Source organism: Puma concolor, chromosome C1 (assembly GCF_028749965.1).
Source record: "Puma concolor isolate L17-30 chromosome C1, mPumCon1.1.hap2, whole genome shotgun sequence".
NCBI lineage: Eukaryota > Metazoa > Chordata > Mammalia > Carnivora > Felidae > Puma > Puma concolor.
This window is the reverse complement of record NC_141674.1, coordinates 170,762,527-170,778,382: the sequence shown is the minus strand read 5'-3', so window position 1 is coordinate 170,778,382 and position 15,856 is coordinate 170,762,527. Positions and strand designations below refer to the sequence as shown.

Genomic DNA, 15,856 nt, shown 5'->3' with positions numbered 1-15,856 from the left:
CCTGTTAGCCATACACTGCATATATTCTCAGGCAGTCCGATTTCAGGGAACAGGCAGAAGGATTTCGAGTTTGAAGAGAGCAGGCTGTGTTGCAGTAGTGGCAGCTTTCAGAGTCAGAGATGTGAAGATTAAAAGGAATTTTATGGACTTGGCATTAGGAGGTACACATGATCTCAGTCCTGCCAGAGCTTCACATCTGTGACGAAATACTGACAGCATCGAGTAGTGCACTTGATAATGGGGAGAGTTGCTGGGACTCGTAAATCCACTTCCCCACCATGCATCAACAGGAAGGAGAAGAGTTCTCTGGAAATGTGTTAATAGAGAGTCTTTTGCAATGAGCCATATGACAAGGTGTTATTGAACAGTTTGGAAAATCGGATTCAGTCAAAGCATGTTATTACAAGAGCAACATACAGCAAGGCATTATTAGAGAAGCTTTAGAATTCATGGGAGATCTAAATTCTCCTTGTTAGCAAGGCTTTATTCAAGAAGAAAACAAAGGAGGGGTAACAGATGCTGTCTTTGTGGCACTCAACCAAATGGCAGAGTTGAACCAGAGGCCTTAGTTGAAACGTGGGGAGTTGGAGTTGATGATGCTGGTTCATTAGCCTTCCTAGTAAGTCGACTGTCCTGCAAGTAAGGTCCCATAGAGTGGCTTACAATCTCCAGCTCTGATCAGAAATCCAGACAAAAATGGGAACCCTGGTGAGAGACTCCATTAATTTAGTTTTAGCGTATGACACCTGAGTTCAGAGAGAGAACAGCTGGGATCATCCAGGCACAAACCACCTCTAACTACCCATTTGTATGGTGCTTATTCAATGCATAGTGTTGCCTGGTGAAAGAAAAGTATCTTCCTTTCCATTTTTGAAAAAAAAAAAAAAAAAAACTTGGGTATAGAAAAGATGGGTATTTTTTAGCAAACAACACTTTCCACGGGAGACTTTCCTTAGCCATGTAGAAATTAAGATCAGAAGGCAAGGAGGAAGCAAGGAGGTGAGTCGTCCCTGCAAGCAAAATTGCCCAATAAGTATTCTGGCTCCTTCTGTAGGAGGCAGGGATCATGCATGCAGGGCCTGAAAAGAACAGAAGCTGATGCTTTTTCCTGTATGTAGGAGTCATTAACTTAGAAGTAAGCCTTGATCCTGAGTGGAAATGATGATAGAAGGCACTGGTGAGAATTTTATTTTTTTCAGGCCCATATTTTATAATGCTGTGATCTGCAAGCTAGGGACAGCTGCATAGCCCCTAGAGAGCCACATGCCACAGAGGTGTTTGCTGGTGCAGGGAGACCCTGCTCAATTGGTCTGGGGCAGTGGCACAACTGGCATGGGTGACGAGCATTGTGGAGGTGAGTGTGAGAAACGTCTCCAGTATCCCAGTGACAGGGCTGAGCCAGAAAGAAATGCCTCCAGTGCCAGTTCAAATCCTCAAAGAGAAAAAGAAGTTGTTTGGTGCTCAAAGGAAGAGTTGGAGGCTTGGGCGTTAAAAGTAAATTCCCTCTTGTTTTCTCAGCCATACCTTAAGAAGAGGATTTTTATGGAAGGTGAGAAAGAGGCTGCATTTTCACCTCAGGGAAGGCTGTATAGATGCTGCCACATACCACCTAGATGTCTTTTAGAATCAAGGTAGGCACTCCCCTTATTGACTGGGATCTGGATGCTGAAGGGTCACAGCTGCGTCCTCCTTCAGGCATTGACCTTGGCTCAAGGAAGCTGCCTCACCCAAGGTTATGCCCTCTTCCTGTGACACAGCACAGATCCAATGCCTGGGCAATGCAGGATACAAAGGCTTGCCCCCCTTGCCTTGATTTGGGACATATCTAAAAGGCCACTCCACCTTCAGAGATCCTCATGGGATTCACTGAGGCCATGAAGCTGTTCCTGTAATTACATGGTGGGTCAACTTCTCACATGTCTTGGATTCTCACTAATTCCCTTAACAAGTTAATTTAAATATTTGTTCGTAACTTGATGTTAAGACACTTCATCAGATTCTGTGAGAATCAAAATTATGATCTGGTTGGTCTCTGCCTTCAGGGAGATTTTAACTTACAGAAATGATAAACGACTATAATAAAATGTAATACAAGGCTGGGTGGCCTAAGTGTAAGGTGCTAAGGCATTCATTCAGCACACCTACCATGTGCTTTGTGTAGCAGTGTGAGGATAAGTAAAATAGCCCCTGTTGTTAAGGATTTCAGTGTGTTCAGGGGAAGGGAAATCCATTATTGACAGGAGTTTCTTCACGGAGCCTCAATTTGTTTGTTTATTTAAGTCCCCACACACATACAATTTTGAGTTGGATCATAAAAAGTAATTAAGCATTTCATGGAGGGTTGAGGTGTGATGGAGTGGGAGGAAAATTCTAGGTCGAAGTAGTAACATGAAGGCAGTAAATGGAAGACTCTTTTCTCACAGTAGTTTCTGATAGGATCTTTCAATGTGTAGCTGTTAATAGAATGTTTACCGTGCAACTGGGGTCCTATGTTGGGGAGAGGCCTGAAAACAAAGATAAGGAATAATGCCTTTGTTTAGTATAAAGCATAAAGATTTTTTCTAGCTTATCTCCTATATTTATTTATAACTTCATTGTCTATCTCACAGTCTCTCTATCTCATATCCTTTCATTGTTTATTGATGGTGATATCACAGTCCCTATTCTTCACATCCTCATTTTTTGACTTTCACTTTCATTCCACCTCATGTGCCTTCATCCTGGACCATGTTTGTCATCTCTTTTCCAGAAACAATACACTGCTGTTTTAAACCACTTAGTTTTGAGGCGGTGTGATACACAACAGGAGACAACCCATATATCCTTTGGACTCTTTCACAATAGCCTCACTCACAGGTGGCCTGGAGAAAAGGCAGAGGGGGCAGTCTTCCCAATTGGCAGAGGTTTGGGTGGTGTGGATCATCATCTATTTCGCGTCAAAAGACAAGTATGTTGGGGTGCCTGGTGGCTCAGTCGGTTAAGCGTCCGACTTCGGCTCAGGTCATGATCTCGCGGTCCATGAGGTCGAGCCCAGCGTCGGGCTCTGTGTCGACTGCTCAGAGCCTGGAGCCTATTTCAGATTCTGTGTCTCCCTCTCTCTCTGACCCTCCCCTGTTCATGCTCTGTCTCTGTCTCAAAAATAAACGTTAAAAAAAAAATTAAAAAAAAAAAGACAAGTATGTTGATATAAGATTAAATATATATGGGGCACCTGGGTGGCTTAGTCGGTTGAGTGTCCAACTTCAGCCCGGGTCATGATCTCACAGTTTGTGAGTTCAAGCCCCACGTGGGGCTCTGTGCTGACAGCTCAGAGCCTGGAGCCTTCTTCAGATTTTGTGTCTCCCTTTCTCTCTGCCCCTCCCCTGCTTGCTCCCTCCTTCTCTCAAAAATAAATACACAATTAAAATTTTTTTAAAGAAGATTAGATATATAGACTCAATAACAGTGACAAATGTTTGGGCTTGTTGGTCAAGGGCTTGGAAGGAGAAATGTTAAAAAAATGAGACAGAGGGGTCTGAGGAAGGAACATGCAAATTGACATGTCACCATGGGTGTGAAATATGATAACTCTGATCCACCTAAACATGTAGCCCGGAGAGAATCTACTATTGAAGGTTATAGAAACAATCTTATAGAATAATTTAGCTAGTTGATACTAGTCAGTCTTTGTCAGAAGCCACCCCAGTGTTGTACAAAGGGCTTATATGGGAGAAGCTATGTAGGCTGTGTACGGGCCCAACAACGTGAATTACCACTCACCAAGGTGGACCTAGTACTGCTGCTGCCAATTACCTAACCTAAGAGCAGTGATACTAATACTAATAGAGCACCCTCTAATAGAGCACCATCCCTTGAGGGGACCAACTAGCCAAAGTTGATTACATTGTGGCCATTCCATCTTGGAAGGCAGAAATTTATTTTGAGTAGAGCTCTCTATGTGATTGCCTTTTCTGCCCATTAGGCACACAGGCAGCATCATTACTCAAGGGCAAATAGAATTTTTGATCTACCAACATGTGATCCTACATAGATTACATTGGAACAAGCAGTGCACTTTATGACAAATAAGACGTGACAATAGGCACCTGACAATGAGATTCACTGGTCCTATCACATATCCTATCACTCGATTCTGCCAGCCTGATGGAGTGATGGAACGGCTTTTTTAAGGTACATCTAAGGTGGCAACTTGGAAATTATACTCTACAAGGATATGGTGCCCATCTTTATTCTCCAGGATAAAGAGCACACCCTAAATCATCAACCATCAACCATACATCGATCTGGGAACTAGGGAGAAGGGACTCCACTTATTATCACTCCCAGTGACCCATTTGGAAAATCTGTACTTTCTATCCCCACAACTCTAGGTTCTGTAAGTCTAGTGGTTGTGATTCTCAGAGGGAGGATGGTTCTGCAGGAGCCCCAGTAAACTTTAGCTATGACTGCCATGAGGTTACTTTAGGTTCTTTGTGCCAGGGATCCAGTAGGCCAAAGAAAAGATCCACATCCTGGCAAGAGTAATTGTCTCTGATCATCAGAAGAGGGTAGGGCTGCTTTTATGTAAGAGAAACAGAGAAAAATACACTTGACACCCAGGTGATGTGCTAGAGAAAGGGTAGGGTAGAAGGGGGTTCTTGGTATTCCCTAGACTAACTTTTCTGGTAAACAGACATGTGCAGAAGCCACATCCTAAGAAGGTTCTCAGGGCCTGGGGTGAGCCTGGGTCATCCCACCAAGTAAGTGAGTGAGACAAACTGATGTGATAGTTGAAAGTAAGCAGAATCTAACAGATGATTTAATAGATGAGGGAGACTACAAATATCAGATGCATCCTGGAGAATATCTGCAAGGGGCACCTTAAACTTGTCCCATTAAACTCCTCATAATGTTTTCCTAGGAAAGGATATCAGTATTAATCCTGGAGTTGTTCCCTTTGTGGAGACAATATGCTATATGAAACAAGTAGAACTGAATGGTATACGGATGGATTATAGTGGATGCATTTGGACACTGCCCAGATTCTCCTTCATGGTCAAGGCTTCATGGTCTCAGATACTAGTAGTGTTTGCTAATGATCCACAGTTACCTGCAACTCTGGGATTTGCCCTTATGTGAAGGAAGCTGCCTTGAGCAAGTCTATGCACCTGTCCCCAGCTGCAGCTGTATCCAATGATTGTAGGGTATGTTTGCTAATGTGGGACATCTTTGTAGGATCATCTCAGACTTGAGAGACCTCTGTGGGGTTGACTGAGGCTACTATTTCAACTGAATCTCATTTTAACTTCTCTCTCTGCCTGGTCTTGTCTTCCTTACTTCTTCACATATACTGATTCTAAGAGCACTTCCAGTAAACCTCCTGCATGCAAATCCTGGGGAGACTACCTGCAACAGTGGGGTAAATTCATAAACCTAAATGGCTGGGAAGGGGAAATCCTGAGGCTTTCTTTATTCTAATAACCTCCTTAAGGGGTTTTGTTTATATAATGCTGAGTGTAGGAGACAGTTAAACTCCACATAAAATAAGAATTCAGAATTCACAGGGAGCAAGTTCATAAGGAGGGAACAAAAACTACATGAAGAAGTTTTATTTTATTTTTTTTTTAATTTTTTTTAACGTTTATTTATTTTTGAGACAGAGAGAGACAGGGCATGAACGGGGGAGGGGCAGAAAGAGAGGGAGACACAGAATCGGAAACAGGCTCCAGGCTCTGAGCGATCAGCCCAGAGCCTGACGCGGGGCTTAAACTCACGGACCGCGAGATTGTGACCTGAGCTGAAGTCAGACACTTAACCGACTGAGCCACCCAGGCGCCCCATGAAGGAGTTTTAAAAAAAGAAAAAATCAAAAAAGAAAAGAAGAAACTTGATAAACATGAGAGGGAAAGATTTCCTGTTGAAACCAATGAAGGGACTGAGTTTTGCATCCAGGTTGATGAGAGGAGGTAGGCGTATGTAGATACAAGAGTCAGACAGACTCCATACTCCTGCCCTGACCCTGGGACTTCTAAGAGGTCTTTAAAATTGGGGCTTTGAGGGGAAGAAAAATACATGGCAAATAAGTAAATTACAAATACATTTGGTGTCTCAAGTAGTATTTTTCTGGAGTTGTGTTTTCTTTTTTTACACTAGTATCTCTTCCTTCCTAAATATGTTCCTTTGTATTCAGTTATTTTCTGTTGTCACTGATTAATCAGCAGTTTTATTATAAACCTAGGGGTTATCTTTGACTTGCTTTCTCTCAAAGGCAACATCAATACCTCTGGAAATTTTATTGGCTCTGCCTTCAAAATATATTCAGAATTTAGGAAGTTCTTCAGGCAAAAGGAATATAAGACCAACCATAAAACTTGGATCTACATCAAGAAATGAAGAGCATTGGAAATGGAATCAAGCAAGGTAACATAAAATTAACTTTTATTCTTTTAATTGCTTCAAAAGATAACTGGATGTCTAAAGCAAAAATAATGATAGCTATTATATATTTATCCAAAATGTAAATGTAAAATGTATGACAACAACAGCAGATGGAAGGGAGGAATTGGATGGATAGTATGTTAAGGTCTTTCTACTACATATGAAATTATCGATACATTATTTTAAGGTAGATCATGACTAACTAAATTGTATATTTAAAAACCTACAGCAACTACCAGAAGTTGTATAAAAAGACATATATTTCTATAGTAGAAATAAAGTAAAATTAAAAAAAAATACTCAGTGAATTCAACAGTAGGCAGAAAAAGAGGACAAAAGAGATGAAGAACAGATAAAACATTAGAAAACAGCAATAAAGGGGCACCTGGGTGGCTCAGTTGGTTAAGTAGCCAACTTAGGCTCAGGTCATGATCTCACAGTTTGTGAGTTTGAGTCCCACATTGGTCTCTGTACTGACAGCTCAGAGCCTGGAGCCTGCTTTGGATTCTGTGTCTCCCTCTCTCTCTGCCCTTCCCCTGCTCATGGTCTGTTTCTCATTCTCTCAAAAATAAATAAACATTTAAAAAATTAAAAAAAACAGCAAGATGATAGAGTTTGACCTACCCATAGACTACTTATGTTAAATATAAATAGTATAAACACACTAAAAGGCTCAGGTTGTCAAAATGGATAAGAAAGCAAGACCAAACTATATGCTTCTACAAAAAAGCCATTTTAAATGTAGGACATAGGGGCGCCTGGGTGGTGCAGTCGGTTAAGCGTCCGACTTCAGCCAGGTCACGATCTCGCGGTCCGTGAGTTCGAGCCCCGCGTCGGGCTCTGGGCTGATGGCTTAGAGCCTGGAGCCTGTTTCCGATTCTGTGTCTCCCTCTCTCTCTGCCCCTGCCCCGTTCATGCTCTGTCTCTCTCTGTCCCAAAAATAAATAAACGTTGAAAAAAAAATTTTTTTAATGTAGGACATAAATAAGTTCAATATAGATATGTCAGTCTCTCCTTCTCTCCCTACCCCTCCCTGCTCCTTACTTCTTTCTCTCAAAAATAAACTGTAAAAAAAAAAGTAGATATGGAAAAAGAGGACAGTGATTTTTGTATATTATAAACATCCAAAATAGTGCCTAGTGTATAATATGCACTAAATAATCTGAGGGGTTAAAGGGAGGAAGGAGACAAGGGAGTGGGAAATGGGAGGAAGAACGGAAAAAATCAAGGGGAAAATAAATCTTTTATAATTTCATTTTGCTAATATTTAAGAAGAGATGTTATGTTTGAAGCTTTGGTGCAGTAAACTCCAAACTACTTGTTACAGAACATATAATTGCTCTAAAATATTGTGCCAAACCTTCTCTCTCTTTTTTTTAACCAAGTAAATTTTATTCACAGGTGAGCCATAAAGGTACAAACATATTTTTTTCTCTCAATGCTTGTTTATTTCTATGGTAAAGCCTTTAGAAATCTACTTACTGTAATTTTCATATTTCTTCCCATATCTCTGCATGATTTGTAGATTTTTCTGGTTCTTTTTAAAAACATTTTTTTATTAGTTTTCTTTATTTTTGAGAGGCAGAGAGAGACAGACCACGTGTGGGGGAGGGGCAGAGAGAGAGGGAAAAACAGAATCAGAAGCAGGCTCCAGTCTCTGAGCTGTCCACACAGAGCCTGATGCAGGGCCCGAACTCACAAACCGCGAGATCATGACCTGAGCTGAAATTGGACACTCAACCAACTGAGCCACCCAGGCGCCCCAGATTTTTCTGGTTCTTAAGTATGGTGTTTTTGTGAGTAAACATGGGATTCATACTAAGGGCAGGAGTTGGCTATGTGTATGTCTATCTACATGCCTTGGAAATAACATTTCAATGTACATATGTATATTTAGTCACAGGGGAATCTACATTAATTTGTAGGTCTCAAAAAAGTTTGAAATATTCACTGATTGTGTTCATGTTGCAATTTAGAGGTTAAGAATGTGAGCCTTGGAATCAGACTCCCTGACTGTGATGACATACATTTGAATGCATGACTTACCGTTCTGAGCTTCTGTTTCTGTAATAAAATGGGGGTGCTAATACTGACCCCATTGGTTCTTTGTGTGTACAAAAAGAATTAATACATAGATAAGACTTAGCAGCATATATAAAATTTAGTATTCAAATGACAATTATTATAATCATTAATATTTGTAAAATCCTAGTTTTAAATAAGTTATTTAAAATTTGAAATAGTTGGCCTTTACAATGTTATCCGTAGTGCATAAATTCCCAGACTACATAAGAGAGGACACAGAAAGTCAATAAATACAAATAAATTTCATTGTATATCTGGGTTGACTATATAAAACTGTCCTGTTCATTCACTTACTCATTCACTGAACTAACAATTTTTAGCACCTTCGTTTTGGTAGGTGTGTATCAATGATAATTTTCTTCAGAAAAATAGATTCTGGGTTATGAAATCCTCTTGCACAGAAGCTCTATGAGTGATACCAAGACATTCTCCTTCACAGGGCTCATTCTCTAACCCGTCAGGGCCTTTTAGCATTGGAAATAGTTCCATGGCGTTAGCAAGGCCTAATATTCAAGTTTATTTCTCAGATTCAGGCTGATTGACCCTGACTGGTCCACATAAGACAAACTAGTTTCAATTTCTCTCCAAACGTAAATGTTCCCGAAGAACATCTTTTTTATTGACATCAAGGAGGTGTTAGGCAAGGGCCAGTAATAACAGATTGCTACTCAAAATATTCTCTCTACCCCCCAAAAAAAACCCTCAAAAATAAATTATCCTGGTAGTATAAAGCAATCTAGGTCCTGATGTTTACAGTTGTTCACAGTTTTTCACAGCTGAACTTGTGTTGTTGAAACTCCTCTGCAGTGTAAATGACAGATTCCATTTCTTGAGGTTTGTGCACAAAATGGTTTTAGTTGTTAAAATTAGTTGTTAAACCTAAGAAAAATGATTGACTTTGAGACCAGATTAGGTTTTTATTTCTTTAAAAGGGCCAGATTGGCAGTTTTTCATTGGCATCACTTTCCAGACAATAATAAACTAACATACTATTTAAGTCTGCCTCAAAGATAGAATGCTATATACAAGTATGTGTTTATCAGTGTGGGAAGGGATTTTGCTTATTCTAAGAGTCTAGAACCAGTTGAAACTACACTAGAATGTTGTTGGGATGCCCATCAGCATTTCATAATCTCTCAATTACTCTGCATTTTTCTGTCTACAGCATAGTACATTTTCATCTTTCAGATTGTGAAAATCAGACTCAGAATCACTTCACTGGCTCTGTAAGTAGTTAAACAAAGCTGCATTTAGCCTTTCATTATCTTTCAATTAACTATGATCCCTAGAACAATCTGGGCATGAGAATTTAAACTGTCAAATTTGCCTTCTGTGATGCTTTTCTTCCACAAATTAGTGTTTCTCAAAAGCCTCCCATAAAAATAATGACCCTGACATTCTAGACAAACGAAGTGGCTGTTTTTCTTGCAACAGTTCTCTTTGAGCTAGAAGATACAATTTTACATCTATAATTACATAAGAAGCTATTTCAAATACACTTCTAAAAACTGGCATCCTTTGTCCTTTAGAGGATGAAACCTAGGCTCTATTACTGAGGAATAGGCTCTGTATATTGAGGAACATATACTTTGTGAGTGATTTTTTTAAAAATTCAGAGAAACTTGGTCAATGGCCAGATATAAGTGATGAATTTTTAGGCAGTTATTAAAATGTTTGCCTTTCAAAGCACTTCTTTGGAAAAAGAAGCCATGCCACTCAGAACCACCTATCAAAGCTCTTTTTATTATCTGCTGCCACAGCTATCATTGATAACATGTGAATAGAACTTCAGCTTTATATAACAGCTGGAAAATCAACAGATAGTGTTCATTCACCAGACATTTTATGAATATCTGTGTGTGCAAAGCTCTGTACTGTCTTATATAGGTAGAAAATATGACACATGACTTCTGCAAGGAGTTTATAAGTAAATAAGGGAAAAGAGACATTGATGTAAGTAATTATGTCATAAGGAAGAAAGGTCCTCTTAAAGATCCATTTTATTTTAATGTAAAAAACAGAAGTATAATCCAGGATAATGTTTAAGAGATTCACATAAGTGGGGTGCTTGGGTGGCTCACTTGGTTAAGCGTCTGACTTGATTTCAGCTCAGGTCATGGCCACACGGTTCCTGGGTTCCAGCCCCACATCAGGCTCTGCACTGATAGTGCAGAGCCTGCTTAGGATTCTCTCTCTCTCTGCCCCTACCCCGCTCATGTGCACTCCCTTCCCCCACAATCTCTCTAAACAAACAAACAAACAAACAAACAAACAATCTTAAAAAGAGAGAGACACAGAGACTCAGATAAGAAGAATCCTTGGTCTTCTTCACTGTCATTTCACTGGGTCCCTTTCCCATATCCCTCTCTTCTCCCTATTGCCCCAAATCTCCTGCAAATAAATATGGGCGTAGAACCTTAAGATTTACTTTTCTCATGGTATATAATTCAGAATTTATACACAGCTACACACAGCTACCTTGGCTGAGGCTTTTTCCACACTAAGCATAAAATAAATTCTATAATTCAAATATAAACCTTGGGCCTCATTCTTCTCAAAGTCTTGCATATATTTGTTGTCCTTTAATCTTAACAGCAGGACATCAGTAGAGATTGACTTATTAAAAGAGGCCATTGAGATGTACACAGACTGTTACCTAATATTTCACATATCCCATTAGTTATAAGGCTGCCATTTGAAGCATGTTTTCCAAAGGCTCTGCCCAAAGGAATTCTTTATTAGGCTTTATTGATAGTTTATAACAATAATTAGCAATCCCCAGTTATTCTAGAACAGCTAACTTTACCACAGAAGGGGCCCCTCTACTCTCCTAGGGATCCTAAAAAAGCAAGTGAGCAAAGAGTTTAGAGCTACACAGTATCAGGAGATAGTCACTACTTCACATCTTCAAAATTCTAGCTACCACACAATGAGTAATGATTGGGTGCCCTCTTCTTATTCATAAACTGGGAACACGGAGCTGATATTGGAGAAGCCAGTTATGTGTACAATTTGGATCCAAGCCCTAAATTCCGGTTCTACTTTTCTGTTATCTTTCTTTTTTCTTTTTCTTTTTCTTTTTTTTTTTTTTTTTTTTTGGTCCCATGGATTGTACCACTTTCCCCCAAGTAGTTAACTGACAAAGCACGCTTTTGCTTCCAACTCTGAGCTCCACCCCCACTTCAGATCTCATCTTTTCTCTTTTCCCATGTTCAGATGTCCCATTATTTCCTCCTCTTGATGCTTGACCATACTATAGGTATTTATAAAACAGACTGGGGTGGGGAATGGTGCTAACAGAGAAAGAATATTAAATGCTCTAGCACAAGTTGCTCTTTCAGACTTTATTTACTTTTCACATCCTATGTTTACTTCTGACTGTGAAGGGCAACCATGTCCTTAGTGTATCAGTTAACCAAAAACAATACATCAAAGCTCTAGCCATGTACCAGGAACTGTCTAACATATCATCTCTTTAATGTCTAGAGAAAACATCCACAGATTCTTTTCCCACACTTAAACATGTAGACATCCTTCTCCCTTGATATATTGCTCTGATCTTTGTAGTCTTATACTTTTCAACACAGAATTGTCTGCTTAAGAAAAGAAAATGCGAGGACGCCTGGGTGGCACAGTCAGTTGAGCGTCCAACTTCAGCTCAGGTCAGGATCTTATAGTTAGTGAGTTCAAGCCCCATGTCGGGTTCTGTGCTGAAAGTTTGGAACCTGGAGCCTGCTTCGGATTCTGTGTCTTCCTCACTCTGCCCCTCCCTGACTTGCTCTCTGTCTCTGTCTCTCAAAAATGAATAAACATTAAAAAAAAACAAAGAAAATGAAAAAAATAAATTTCAAGTATGCTTGAATTTTCATAAAATATAAATATTTGTAAAATACCCAGCTATTAGCTATGCTAATACTTTTTATGGATTCATACAACAATGTTTTCTTCAAAGTATCCTGAAGAACACTAGTGAATAAGATCTTAAATTCTCAAGTGAGCATTAAAGGAATACATATTTTCAAAGCAGGAACTGGTGGGGTACTGGTGGGGTACCAACTAGCTGGCTCAGTTGATAGAGTGCATGACTTTTGATCTCAGAGTTGTGAGTTCAAGCCCCTCATTGGGTGTCGGGATTACTTAAAAATAAAATCTTAAAAAAAAAATCAAGAACTGGTGAAAGACTGTTTCCATAAAATTCCAAGTCCCAGCAAATTATGTAAATAATACCAAAGCGTTCATAATAAAAAAAAATTCTTATTCAACACATGTTCACTAAGGAAAAAAACCTAAATAACAAGTAGAACAACAATAGCATCATGCCTCATTTACCTCCAAAGTTAAAATTGTAGATGACTCCCTATTAGCTAGTAATTTATTTTCAATCCAATTGTGTTCTTGTTGTAGACTTCATTACACTGTAAGATTCTTCATTCCACTGAATCCAGAGGTTTTCCAGAATTCTACACTAAACAGTAAAATAAAAATCAAAATTGAGAAGAGCTGGATTTGCTTCTTATAATTTTCACTCCATTTTTCAGGTCAATTTTGTTTTTAAATAAATAAGGGTAGATTCCTCTAATGACAGTGTTGGTAATGACTTCTCCAAGAGAAAAATAAGGCTGTTTGAGTTATTGGGAATGGGTCTAAGTTCTCTAAATCCTTTAGTTCTTATTCTTTTGAAATACTGCTTCTAATGAATTGAGTTATTTCACATTGAAAACTCTGGTTGTGTTGTAACATAAATGCCATTGGCAGGTATCTGTGAAATGTTTTGAAGAATAGAGTTGGCCTTTACTCCTTAAAGAAGTATTTCTTCAGGATTCAAAAAAGCCAAACTTAGGATTTCCCACATCCTTTTACCATCTCTTAGATTTGACTCACTAAACTTTCCGCCAAGATTCATTCAGGAAGTTTGAGAAGAAATAGGAAGTTTGAGAAGAGAAGGGTGAGGAACAAAGAAGAAGTCAGTGAAAACACAGGTGCTTCAGCATAGGACAGTCCTTTTCAACCATCTTAAAAGAATGTGCCAATGATATTTCTACTATCAATATTTCCTTAAGTTACAATATTATAATTATAGGGCAAGAACAGAGCTCATGGGGTTCTATTAATTCAGTCTTCAGTACCATTCCAACATTGGTACTTAATAGATGCTTGTAGATCATATCTGCTATAACTCAGTGGAGTCAAACATCATGAATTAGGAGAGTAACAAGCAAATTCCATTTGAATTTTTTTTTACATAAATAGAAATTGAATTATAGATGTTTTGTGTGAGGCATGGTTTTTCACATGGACTCCACATCTCCCATTTTAAGATGTCCCCATCTTAAAGCCAAATGTGCTTAAAAATATTTTTGCCTAATCTTTTGGTAATTCCTTCCATAGAACCCCTCTGTCAGTGGGGTGGGCTGCCAACCCATCTCCTTCTATGACCACTCTCCATCTTCTATTTATTTATTTATTTATTTATTTATTTATTTATTTATTTATTTTCAATATATGAAGTTTATTGTCAAATTGGTTTCCATACAACACCCAGTGCTCATCCCATCTTCTCTTTAAATTGTCATTGTTGTGTCGAGAGAATGCAGTTAGTAATCCTAATGAATTTAATGTCTTTGAACTCTTCATAGTCTTACCCATACAAAACATAATTACATACAGTGTTCTACCTGGGTTGTGGGCTTGATCTCCATCCACAGTGAGATGAGAAGTGATTTACAAGCAGAGCCTATGTCTTATCATTTTATCATTCCCTCGGTGCTTGCCCCATTGTTTGACACATGGGGAGACAAATAATGTCTTCTAAGTTTCCCATATCCTGTGGAACTCAGACCTCTCTAGCATGGTGCCCTCCTGTGTTCTGTCACTAGTGAGATCTCACCCCTGAGATGTTCTTTTCTTACTTCCTTACTCGTTTCCTTGTAGCATGGTGAAATATCCTGTCCTTAGAGCCCAACTTGACAAGTAATTTTTCTAACAATAATTATTTATGATTATGTTTTTGTTTTGTTTTTTGTTTTTTGTCTGTTCTGTTTTTTTTTTTTTTTTTTTTTTTTTTTTTTTTAGCAATGGCCAAGTAAAGATAAGGCCCTACCTCTTCAAACTGATGATGAACAAGGATCATGGCAAATCAGTATTTGAAAATCTGGAGACCCGTGGGGTTTTCAAATCCCTAAAATTACATAAAGTAGGTGGCCAAGTACTCCAGTTGGGAATCAGGCTAGGTTTAGTCACCACATCCTGATCATTTAGCATGTTGTTTGTTCTAGTTATTTCCTTTTGTTTCAGGGAAAGCTGTTATAGCAAATGTTGATCATGAATGAAAAAGGCCACACTGATTTTCAGAAGTATAAAGTACAATGTAGAAAAGAGAAAGAACAGGTGAAACGTTGTTTTAAAAAAAATGGAGCTACTATGTTTGACAGACTTAAAGATAGAAAACAGGACTCTGGAAATAGCATAGGAGACATACGGGAAAAAGGCCCCAGAAAAGAGCTTCAATGAACTAAGCAAATCAAAAAGAGAAATAACTAGAAATGAGTTGACAATAATGGAGAAAACTTGAATTTTTTAAGAACATTGTAACTCAGACATCAGTCACACTACAAATTAATGTTAACCTCATGATTTCGAAAACATGATGTCAAGTGTGTGAGTAGAAAAGCAGGGGGAGTTAGAGTGAGGGAAATAACTTTTTAAAAGTTGATTATCTTCTTGTCATGTTTGTATTCATAGTAAAAGTACCATCTTTAAGGGTCTCTGGAAGAAGACGGATTTAAAAAAAATTTATTTTTTTTAAATATTGAATTAGGTAAGTGTTGTTTCTTGAAAAATTTTACATTCCATCCAAGAGAACAGAGTTAGAATGCAGGCTTCTTGACAGTAGCTTATGGAAAGGGTAGGACTGATTTGTGATTTGCAATTATTGGTCTATTGAATTGTTTTTATGGTTTTGTGAAAAGTCTAGTTTCCTAATTAAAAACAATTTTTTTAAGTTTATTTGTTTTGAGAGAGAGAAAGAGAGAGTGCACACATGTGCACAAACGAGTGAGCATGTGAGCAGGGGCAGGGCAGAGAGAGAGAACGAGAGAGAGACAGAGAGAGAGAGAGAGAGAGAGAGAGAGAGAGAGAGAGAGAGAATCCCAAGCAAGCTCCCAGCTGTCAGTGCAGAGCCTGAGGACGATGCAGGGCTCAATCTCAGGAACTGTGAGATCACGAGCTGAGCCAAAATCAAGTCTGACACTCAACCCACTGAGCCACCCAGGAGCCCCTAGTGTCTTAATTTTAACATTTAATTTCACCATATTCATTTCCTTGGTAAATCTAACTAAAGATTTATAGCAGTGTA

General features: G+C 38.8%; 1 protein-coding gene across 5 annotated transcripts in view; it reads left to right on the top strand.

Annotated features, from left to right (window-relative positions):
* Nucleotides 1-15,856, top strand: part of LOC147578575 (uncharacterized) — a 114,384-nt gene that overhangs the window by 62,199 nt on the left and 36,329 nt on the right. For 3 of the 5 annotated variants that reach the window (XM_086719088.1, XM_086719085.1, XM_086719089.1), the window contains exon 5: nt 6,248-6,399. In XM_086719088.1, coding sequence (XP_086575214.1) covers nt 6,248-6,399 — 152 coding nt within the window. Of the gene's footprint in view, nt 1-6,247; nt 6,400-9,667; nt 9,729-15,856 lie in introns of all 5 variants that reach the window. The other 2 variants (XM_086719086.1, XM_086719087.1) reach the window with 1 other exon arrangement.